At 36.3% G+C, this 12,032-nt stretch overlaps 1 protein-coding gene across 2 annotated transcripts in view; it reads left to right on the forward strand.

Moving 5' to 3' along the window:
• LOC128858552 (dmX-like protein 2) overlaps window positions 1-12,032 on the forward strand; it is a 147,781-nt gene that overhangs the window by 84,927 nt on the left and 50,822 nt on the right. For both annotated transcript variants that reach the window (XM_054094932.1, XM_054094933.1), the window contains 3 exons: window positions 4,151-4,384; window positions 4,471-4,587; window positions 7,921-8,154. In XM_054094932.1, coding sequence (XP_053950907.1) covers window positions 4,151-4,384; window positions 4,471-4,587; window positions 7,921-8,154 — 585 coding nt within the window. The remainder of the gene's footprint in view (window positions 1-4,150; window positions 4,385-4,470; window positions 4,588-7,920; window positions 8,155-12,032) is intronic.

Below are 12,032 nucleotides of genomic sequence, written 5' to 3' on the forward strand. Positions count from 1 at the left end.
GCACTACCCCAGACCGTGTGATGTGCGTTTGCGTCCGTTTCTACCACCAGAGCGTGCTTCTTTCTGGCAGCTGTTTCTACCAGCTTTCGAAATTCTATCTGTGGTGCTTCTTCATCATGTGGCATATAGCAAGACCCAAAGAGTAACGTCTCATCCTTGCAGCCCTCCAGCGCCACCACTGTTAGATCGTCTGAAGAGAGATTATGGTCAATATAAGAACATATAAATTTTTTAACCATTATCGCTGTTCTTTCTATGTTGAGCAGGAGCTCGGCTGAGGCGTTCTTACTCTTGTGGAGGTTTATCTGAAGGACCTTCAGCATCTGGCCTCAGTACCTTCTCGGGGTTGGATACTTCCTCCAACTCACCCTTCTCCACTTCCTGTATATTGAGGGAGGTTTCCAAGATCTCTTCTATACCGAGATCCTTTTCCACCTCCCCCGCAGCGAGCGTGTTGAGGTTGTTATCTGCCGGGTTGCGCTGTTTGAGACGAAGGTGCACGCTATCAACTCCCAAAGCCATCCTCCCGAATCGTGCGTGAAGTAGGTCCTCTGCCGGCTTATTGATCTGTATAATGTAGTCTTGTCCTCCATCAGCAGTTGCTGGTTTTGCCAAGCTCAACACTTTTCAGTCGTCTGCCGGCACGTCCGTGCTTTGTCTTTGTAGCAGCCGCAGTGCATTTTCCGGTTTTACCACTCGTGGAATGAAAACCTTTGCCTTCGGTATTGAGGGAATGCAGCTGCGGTCTACAATTTCAAGTGATACCCCCTCCCACAGGCCTTGAAGCGTTTTTACTGCTTCCTTTAGCCATGTGAGCGTGGCGTCATGCTTACATTTTATAATTTTCACGCCGCTGAACCACCCTGCTCCGTCAAATGCTAGCATGGGTGCGTTCGGCTCTGCGTCCATTTTCGTAAATAGGGTTTCCAGTAGCTTCATTTCCACTACCTTCCACCGTTCCTGCGACATTCGCTCCAGCTTGTCAGTACGGTCATTGAGTGCCACTATCAGATGTTTCTAGGAGATTTCACTGGCCGCTGCAGCTGCTTTCGACGTCGTAGGTCTTTCCTCGTAACCGTTTTTCGGTTTAGCCATATCGTGCCTATGCCTCTGCTTTTTCGATGGCACCGAGGTCTCGCTATCCGCAGAACGCTGCCTCTTGATGGCTCTTCTTCGATTTTGTTTGCATACAAATCATACAAACATACCAAAAAAAAAAATGCATTATCACTAAACCTTTAGTGATATGCATCCCAAATACGAGGTAGAAACTTTAAAACTTTTAATCTTTCTTTTTAAGTAATCTGCATGGCCGATGAACTGACACCTTTAAGGCAATTTTTCCGTACTAAACTTTTAGTGATAGTGAAAAAATTACAATATCACTTAACCTTTCTCACATCAGATGTGCCAAGTTGATATCAGTAGAACAGCTGATTTGAAGTTTTTATATGTTTTGGTTATGGGATTGTCAAAGACATCAGATGTTTACATTTTAATATGGAAATCGCGCACAAAAATTTTTTCCATCCAATAATCAAAGTTCTCTGAAAATAAATTATTTCGGTGAAAGCGAATTCATCTGCCCTATTACGAAAATCGGAAAGCCAAAATAAAATATATGAATATTTTGTTATTTTACTTCTGTTATGACCTTGAATAGATTTGCATTATTGAATAAATTTCACCCAAAATGTGAATTTGGTCATATGATCACATAGGTATTTCAAAACAACTTCGTTGAAGTTGTCGCTTATGAGAAGAACACCAGGAGCGATAACTGTTAAGCATGAAGTTAAGATTCATGTTTGGGGCAGCTTCGCCGAAAGGGGATTTGGTAATTTATTTGTGATTACCGCCAATTTTAATGTAGTTTTGATTAATACAGTTTACCAAAAAGCATTATTACCGCAAGTTGCGAAGATATTTGGAAGAACTAGTCTACCTTGCATTTTACAACAAAACAACGATCCAAAGGTGTGGAAACAGAAAATGAGATTGAAATGTTGGATTGTCCTTCCTGGTCGTCTGATGCCAACCCTTTTAAATTTGTTTGAACAATAGTTAAGCAATACCTCAAACGAAAACAGTAATCAAGAAAAATTGTGCTGATTTGGGGCCGATTACTTCCACAGCTTACTCAGAAATTAACACAATTAATGATGGTGGCTATACTTTTGATTGAACATATTGCGTATTTTAAATATTTTAAGGAGTTCCTTGTAGTTCCTTACTGTAAATATAAGTACGGTGTAGTCACGCCTGTGGCTCCATTTAAATTATTTTCTTCCTCCATTGTTCGCTGCAAAACGTAATAAGTCCCCTGAATTGCTCGTTTTTTATCCAAATTACATCTGAATGCTGTTCCGCACATAAATAGACACACTCACACTGCCTTTTCCCGGAGCTGTGCAAAAAAATCAAAGGAAATAACGCTATATGGATTTATTTTTCTTCACATTGAGAAATGAGGCCACATGGCTGTATTTCTATGGGTGAAGTAAATACGGCTTTGTGTAGATCTTTATTCGCTGTGCTATGTCGTTGTAAAGCTCATATAGCTCATCCTTTCCATCGCCTGCGATACTTGTCGTCACCAACGTGCAAAGGTCCAAAAATCTTTCTCTCAAGCACTCCAAGCAACGCACCATGTATGGATATGCATGGCTACAGTATGAATTACACTAACAAATACATAGATTTTGTGTGGGGTTAATGTTAAAAGTTTAAAACGGATTGAAATGGTAAAAACTTGGATTTTAGTTAAACAATGCAGCGGCCGCCGTAGCCGAATATGTTGGTGCATGACTACCATTCGCAATTCACAGAGAGAACGTCGGTTCGAATCTCGGTGAAACACCAAAATTAAGAAAAACATTTTTCTAATAGCGCTCGTCCCTCGGCAGGCAATGGCAAACCTCGGAGTGTATTTCTGCCATGAAAAAGCTCCTCATAAAAATATCTGCCGTTCGAAGTCGGCTTGAAACTGTAGGTCCCTCCATTTGTGAAAAAACATCAAGACACACCACAAATAGGAGGAGGAGCTCGGCCAAACACCCAAAAAGGGTGTACGCGCCAATTATATATACAGGTATCCCTCGTATAACGCGATAGTTACGTTCCAGAAGAATTGCGCGTTATGTAATTCCGCGTTATCTAAAACATAGTTATCATATAAATTTGGGGGTTATGTTCCAATAGGTTTTTTTTTAAATCAAATACATACAAAATAACAGATGCCCATATATTTCAACTCAATACTAAAGTTCAGACTTTCTTATACAATTAAAAACACAAAACAAAAAAATTTAAAAACAAACTAAAACAAATTAAAGGTTTATTAAAAACTTTATTGTTATTCTTCAAACTTCATATGGTAATTAATCTGTTTCACTGTCTTCAAATATCTTTGCACGTGGTCGTTTTGGGGGAGCAATAGCTTCATCAGAAGATATTTCTTCAACACAGTTTTCGCTATTGGATAAGAAACTAGTTGTGGGACCTTGTGGTTCTTCTACTGGTTTTATAATTGCAAAATCTGTTATCAGTTTTTGGTGGGTGGTTTTTTTAAGCTCCTTTTCAATTTCGTAACAATTCGTAAGGTGCTAGATTAATATCTATTCTATCTATCTAAGGCAAAAAAGGGTAATTCCCGGTTTACATTAAAAATACATTACATATTATAAATATGTGGTACGCAAATTAGTGTTACCAGATTTTATAATTATGTATTTTCCCCTTCGCATTATATAAGCCTAAATTTCGCGTTGTACTGAAACCTAATTTTTCCAAATCGCGTTGTATCGAAACCGCGTTGTATAAGACCGCGTTATACAAGGGATACCTGTATATATAATACAGCAGGCAAACAGAGTCTGCCGAACTCAGATAAGGTAGCTTGCTTTTGCAAAGGCGTTTAATGTTAGGTAGAGGGATAGTGGTCTTCATTATACCAAATTGTGTCTTATTAAAAAACGCATCTTATATAGGGATGTACTATATGTGGGCACTGCTTACACGATAACGGTATATTTCCATATACATACATATATAAATGTATATATATTTTCTTTTAACTCCTTTTTGGGGCGTAGGGCCAGAGAGCATATACATAAGTAATTTTTTAAAACATGTTTTTGTTTATTTTTAGATGAAGACGACTATGACACCGATGATCCTATTGAAAGTGATAACGATATGGACGATGAAGACGATCCCGCTGAGATGAACAATTCTTCAAAATTAACTTACCAACACACTAAGTGTAATACCGAACATTTAAATCCTTCCTCATATTCTTGGAGTATTTTACGATTGGCTATTATTCAACTTATTTCCTCTAAAATTCAGGAATTTGTTAATGTAGCTGGTATCGAAATTCAAGGTACTGTATGTGGGTACATATGTATGTACATACATAGTTCTTTAAATTACTCATTAACAGTTTAATTTTACTGCTTGTTTCAATAGATCTCCCAGTTTTGAGTCCTTTATCACACGAGGTTTTACGAACTCTTAGAGGTTGGCAGGACTTTGCAATTAATGTGCTGATAACTAAAGGACCGCCACCTGAAGACTTCATACCAGGTAATTATGAGATTGAAAGAAAATTTGTTTTTTTATTTTCTAAAAAAATACATGATATAAAAAACAATTGGCAGCTGTTGACGATTCGTAATCAATTAAAATATTTCATTTTCAACCATTCAGTAATAAATTAATGACTACCATTTCACATAAAAATATCTAATGTTTTATAAATATTTCCGCAGTATTAAAGGAGGTGTATGTTTTAGCCGAAGTTCCTCGTTATCTCAATTGTAGAATTGTTAAGGCACGCGCCTACACCCAAAACAATCGACTTTCAAAAATAGATAACTAGCCTTAGAATATTTTTTTTATAATGGTTTTAAGGTAGTGATAATCTCAAAACCATTATAAGTATAAAATTTCAAGCGAGTTTGGTCGATTTTAATATTCCGCCAACTTACACATAAAACAATTACGTACTGCAACAACTATTGATATTTTCATTGCCATATTTACAGCATCCCGTTTTTTCTTATTGTTATTCAATGATATATTGGGTATCTGTCAGAACATAACTTTTTTCGATTGTTAATTGTTGCATAATGAAACTGAGGCCGTTTGTGAATTCAATTATAAGTAAATGGCATATTATATATGTACTTTTCGATTTACTCAAAAGTAATTCGACTTGGTTCATGTTAATACTTCACCACATGAAACAAAATTTAATATTAAAGAATTATTTTAATTATTCGTAGCCGATAGGCGTTCGTAATACCAATAACTTATATGTAGGTATACTTGTAATTTTATACTATAACAAGCTTACTATAAAAGCAAGCGCTAGGAATTTCGACATAATATACAGTGAAATTCCCCATTACGGACAGTCCTTATAACCGGACAGCTCCAATAACCGGACAAATTTTGGGCACACAGGTTTTTCATTCATTTTTTCATACAAATATCATCCTAATAAACGGACACTCTAATAACCGGACGCGGACAAGGTATTTCAAACCATTTTCATAAAAAAATTTCTCATAAACGGACAAAATTCAAAAATATCACAAGCAAGCTTTGTTGTTCATTATAAAAATGAAACAGGTGATTCCCCTTTTAACATGTAAACACTCATTCAAGTCCTGTGTTTTAAATTAAGAGGAGTTTTCCATTCAGTTTGTTAAGTCAGTTGCATGCGAATGGTTGCGTTCAAAGGTTTTCTCCAAATGGATCAAAATGTTTTCACTGAGGACAACAATATAGAAGTTCAATTTGACCAACAAGATGATACTATGGACATAAGTGATTCAGAAGATGAATTTTCAGAAGAAATAAGTGAGCCTATAACATCATAGGATGAGGCTTTAAAACTTGTTGCGGGCTTGAAACAATATGCAAAAAATGACTATGTAGCTTTTCAGCACATTAAAAATATCGAGAGTCACTTTGAAAATGAACATTTTAAATTAAAGCAATCAAGCATTACCTAATTTTTTCAATCAAACTAGTATTGAAATGTAAAGACTTGTACAATGTACTTAATCGCTATATGTACATATATGTATTTATATGCAATACTAAAGTATGCAAATATTCTTTACTTCCAAAAATTTCTTAAATAAACTATGTACAATACAATTCATATGTGTGGTATATAAATATTTTGTGACTTCATCCCTTATAAGCGGACATCTCCCATAGCCGGACAAAAACACTGCGACGGTGAGTGTCCGGTTATAAGGAATTTCACTGTATTTTCATGATTCAATTATAGAAGGTTAGGTAAGTAACAAGGGCGCTTTGAGCTGCATTTACAAAGGATGCGGAAAGAGGGAAAAATGTTTTCCCCTTCTTGCCTAAACGTAGCAAAAAAGTACGTAAAGTAGCTAATTAGTCCTGTAATAAGAGAAAAACAAGCATATTGGTTATTTAATCAACATTAAAACAAAACAACAGAAAAATTATAGTTTTTTCTTTAAGCAAATGTAATATATATTTAGAATATTTTCGATGTTTATCTAAGACAAGAACACGCAGAACTATGTCATGTTACTTATGTATGTGTTTTATGTTAGTTCGTAGTTGTAAAACAAATATTAGTTAGATGTGAAACGAGACAAAAGTAAAAAAATGGAGTCGCCAAAGGAGTATTTTCATTACATTAAAGAGGAAATGCTGCTATTTTGGAAAATTAGTTCACTCTTATACATATATAGCCAAGTTTAATAACCTTTGCATTACGAGATGTTTCAAATTTGTTCATTTCAGTATCGTACGAATGTAAATGTACGTTTTTACAAACTTTTATTCCTAAAATAAATACTGACTTTTAGCACCCTTTGTATGTTATATTATGCCTTGAGAGATTAACTTGTTAAACCATTGAATTTGATACAGATTTGGCTGCCATGATACGTTAAAAATAACCAGGAATATTTCCGAGGACCATTTTAAGAATCTAATCTCGCAATAGATTTGTATGTATTTTGTGGGAAAGAACAGAAAATAGTCATAATAAAGGAATATAATGTGTTAAACTTATTACAAGAATATTTGCCACAAAATTCTATAATACTACAAGTCCTATAATACGCCAAAGGTCAAAATATACATAAACGACAGGAATGGGATAAAAAAGAAAGTTTAATTTCGTATTTCGTGTATAACGATACATGTATGTACATATGTTACCGTAAAGACATTGCGAAAACAGAAGTTCAGTCGATCATTTCTAAACATAAGAAAAAATTTGGAGTAAGAAGAATTAAAATTGTTTGCAACAAAAATTACAAATTTACTAGTTTATATTTAGTTTAAACTTTGTCTACCTTAATATACTTGGCGTCCCTAATATTAGCAAGAGTTAGGAAAATGTATTCATATGTTCTAAAACTAATACATCGAAAAATTTTATATATTGCACTTGTACGTCTGTGTGCACTTGTAAGGTCTTGAATCGACTCTGGGCTGTTGGTGTAGACCTTCCTTTTCAAAAAGTCACAAGGTGTTAAATCACAAGTTTTCGGTATCCAATTGTGATCACGTCTTCGCGAGATAACACGGTCCGGAAACTTTTCCCGTAAGAGACCAATGATTTCGTTGCTTGTGAGGCACGTAGCGCCGTCTTGTTGAAAATAAACGTTGTCCGGATCAATACCATCCAATTCCGGCCATAAAAATCGTTAATCATCTCTCGATAGCGTAATCCATTCACCAATAACACCTGTGATTGGAGAATCCGTATAGGCGCGCTAAAACGCGATAATTTTTCTAGGGACATTTTGCCTAATTGGGCTCATGACCCAATAATAAGATGTATAGAATGAAAATAGATTTCATAAAATTCATTAATTATAATAAAATCATGTATTCCTTTTTTTTTTGCAGGTTGCTATGTTGAGAGCTGCGGTCAGGGTCCACCAATACATAGATATCGCTCTCTTTTAAATAAAGAGAATACGCCGTTTCTCTCAAATTCTGCTACTGGACCTATACGAAGATTGTGGAATTATTTAGTAAGGCAAGAACACGCTCAAGAAGTTTTTATTAAGGCAGTATTTGGAAAGAAAATGGATTATCGCACGATGGCACGGGATAATGTTGATTTTAAATTAGAATCAGGTAAGAAATATTACTCCTGGTTGCAGCAGTGAATTTCAAATTTAAAAGATACATCAACGGCGATGGATAAAATTACATATACCAAGAAATTTGGTGTTAGCGACTCGTAAGCTTGTGTATAGCTGGCACACTAAGCACTATTTCTACAGCCCCTGAACCTGTTGTGATGCATTCATCGGAGAAATTAGCGAAGAAATTTAGGAGGGAGAGGGGTGTTAGATGAGTCGGTTTTAGGGGCATGTGAAAAGGTGGTTAGTGTCGTACGGGGTGCCTTCACATGCCGGACATATGTTTGGTATGTCGGGGTCGATTCTGGATAGGTAGGAGTTTAACCTGCTACAATATCCAGAACGTAATTGTGCCAGTGTTACACGTGTCTCACGAGGCAGCTGGAGCTCTTCATCTGCTGTAGGTGGTGGTTGGACTCCGATTACAGCATTCACCTCAAAGCCCTAAATTAGCCCTGTCTAGTAAACAGTGTATCACCCCTCAAAACATTGTATTGTGCTTTTGTTAGATCAAGATTAGAGTATGCCGCTTTTATTTAGAGACCATACCAAATAGGTCTGTCTAATCGGATTGAGAGAGTTCAGAAAGTCTTTCTTCGTTTTGCGCTGCGATATTTAAACTTTTCTGAACCTGCCCCATCGTACCGCTCTCGATGTTTATTGATTGACTTAAAACCACTTGATAGCAGATAATCTATTCTATCGTGCTCATTTATTATTCGTATCATTTCTGGATCTTCCCTTTAAAGTAAAATTCAATCTAATATACCCAATATGAGGCTCCGATAGTACGAAACTTTTAAAATTGGCTTCTCGAGAACCAACTATGGGGTGAATGCTCCGATTCCTAGGGTATTTGCAGATTTAAATATGTTTTTCAATTCTTCTGATGCTGATTTTACATGGTCGTATGGCATCTTAGTCATTCATCTTAAATCGTTCTTTTCTTAGTAACTACTAAACTATTGTACATTAGCTTAATATAGTCTGTAAGAATGTATCCATTCAAAGACAATAAATAAAATAAATAATCGGTAGCTCCTCATTAAAAAAAATATTTGCCTTTCGGAGTCGGCTTAAAACTGTAGGTCTCTCCATTTGGGGAACAACATCAAGACGCACGCCACAAATAAGAGGAGGAGGGTGTAAGCGCCAATTAAATATTTACGAGGTCTGCTAAAAAAATAAGGTGAATTTTCAAATGTCGCGGACTACGTACATTCGACTTTCAATTATCATTTTTTATTATATTGGTACACTCGTTTCCAAGATATGTTTACGGTTTTAGCAATATAGCATGTTTAGTTTGTTTGTGAGAGGCATAACATATATAAGACAAGTGTTTTGCGTGTTTATTTATTTATTTAAAAGAGTAACAGTTATTAATAACTATTCCACTATACGAAATAGGCACTGGCTGCCAGGGCCTTCGGCTAATGGTATCTTAAACTAGATGTGGGAGAGGGTAGTTGAGGAACTGTTGGAAGATTAATAGATAGTGTGAGTTTGAGTGGAATATAACTTTATACATATATAGTTTTCGCAAAGAGTTAAAGTTGTAATTTAGTTTGTTCAATATGTTTACAAATTAAGTTAATGCTATTGTCGTCTCTGTTGTTGAGTGTATTCGAAAGTTCAAGGTTAGGCTGATTTGCATTTCTAGTGTATTCCAATCCTGGGCAGGTATCGAGGAGGTGTGTTGTCGTTTGAGTTGCAAAAAGGCAGTCTGGTTTGACTGTGCCGTTTAGAATTTGAACATGGGTGGCTATATTGTGACCGATTCGAAGGCGTGTAAATATCTTGAGGTTCTTGGAAGACATGTGTGTAGGATATATGGGTTTGATGCTAGTAGGATTGTACTTTTTATAGTGGTGTAGTCCATTGACTATTGTACGTTTCCTGAAGAGATTTTTGTATAATCTTCCGAATATCTGTGGTGGTAAAATGTGCATTAAAGTGAAGGGGTTCTTGAGTGGCTTCTTTGGCTCTGATATCAGCGCACTCGTTGCCTTGTATTCCGGCACGACCCGGAACCCACAAGATCCTTATGGAATTTTCATTTAACAATATAATATATTATTTCCGATTACTATCGCTGCAAATAATGAATTTGCCGCCTTTGTCGGAAGCATGAAGTACCGCTTCAACCTATGAAGCTGCTTCCGCTGTGAATACTGACCAGTAGGAAGATAAAGCACCGACTGAGATCGTGACACCAAGCTGGTTTGTGACTACAAACGATGTACTGGTGTAGAAATAGTGCCCATCTGTATAAATGAACTCCCATTCGTTTTTTAAAGGAGCAACGAATTCATTGAAATGTTAGACGCATTCTATAGAGGAAGTGGACTCTTTGGAAAATTTTAGCAAATCGGCGATAAGAATAGTTTTTGGACTTGGTGGGAAAACTGGAATTGGTTACGAAATCGAGTTGGATGTGACATTAAGTTTGTGCATTAGTTCAACACAGCATTGTATGGTGGACGGTTGGCGGCTATTTTTATATTGTTGCTTCGCTGAGTTTACCAGTACAAGTAATATTTTATTTCTGCAATGAAGAAGCTTAGGTAGGAGCATTACTGTGTTGCGCTTGACTCTGTGGGATAAATCCGGTAATCCGGAATAGCTTTTGTTGGCGATATCGGAAACACGCGGATACTCCTTATAGCTGCCGCATGGTAAGGAGTTTGATGTTTTTCTTAGCCCAATGTCCGTAAATACAAAGTCCAAAATCGATTGTGGATAACACTAGGGCCCTTGTTACGTTAGCAAGTGTGTGTGGATGAACATGGCAATGCTTAGAAGATAAACACTTAATTATGTTAAGTCTTAAAAATAAGCTTATTCTAATAGCTTTACAGTGTTCCTTATACATATGTAAGTTTTTTGTCGAATGTTAAGCCTAAAATCCTTATTGTAAAGGGTGGTTAAATTTCAAGGGCCGATGTTAAATGTGAACCACACCTAAACGTCAACGACACCGTTGGACTTCTTTCATTGGGGTTATTTGAAAGAAAAAGTGTACGTCGATAAGCCAGCAACAATTCAAGAGCTAAAGGATGAGATAATTCGGCACATTAACGGCATAGAACCTCAATTATGCCTCAGCGTCATCGAAAATTTGGACCATCGGATGGAGGTGTGCCGCCGAAGCCATTTGGCCGATATTTTGTTCCATACGTAATTGAGCCATACCAATATTATCATAATGAAGAGAAATGATAATAATTTCCTAAAAAAATTGTATTTTATTCAATATCAACACCGGCCCTTGAAACTTAACCACCCTTTATTAGAATGTGGGATTAGTACATTAGAAAAGGACAAACTGGGAAGCAACATTTACGTTTTCTACATACTATATGAAAAGCATTTACTTGCTGAGATGTTGGCGCCTGATATTTCTGACCATTTGTTTATGCTGTTTTAAATCTTCAGGAAAGTATAAATGACACTACTGAAACATCATCAGCATATATAAAGTGTTCCACCTCTGCATTAGAAGCGATAATTCTAGTTTCATTAAAAGTTGTAGTAAACACTGTTACTGAGAGAGGTGAACCTTGTGGTATACCATTAAAGTGGCTATGGGCCTGTGATTTACAATTATTAACGCTGATTGAAAACTTGCGATTACTTAAAAAGGATTTAACGAAGTTATAAATTTTGTTTCGGATTTTCCAGCGTTTGAGTTGGCTAAGAAAAACATAAATGCCGATTCTATCGAATGCTTTCTCGAAGTCTAAACTTAATACAGAAACATAATTACCTGATGCTAATGCCGAGGATGCGAAATGTTCAAAAGGGACTCGGTCACTCCTTTGCCTTTTTGGAAGCCAAATTGGTGGGGACTAAGAAGTCCCTTTGCCT

Source organism: Anastrepha ludens, chromosome 3 (genome assembly GCF_028408465.1).
Source record: "Anastrepha ludens isolate Willacy chromosome 3, idAnaLude1.1, whole genome shotgun sequence".
Lineage (NCBI taxonomy): Eukaryota > Metazoa > Arthropoda > Insecta > Diptera > Tephritidae > Anastrepha > Anastrepha ludens.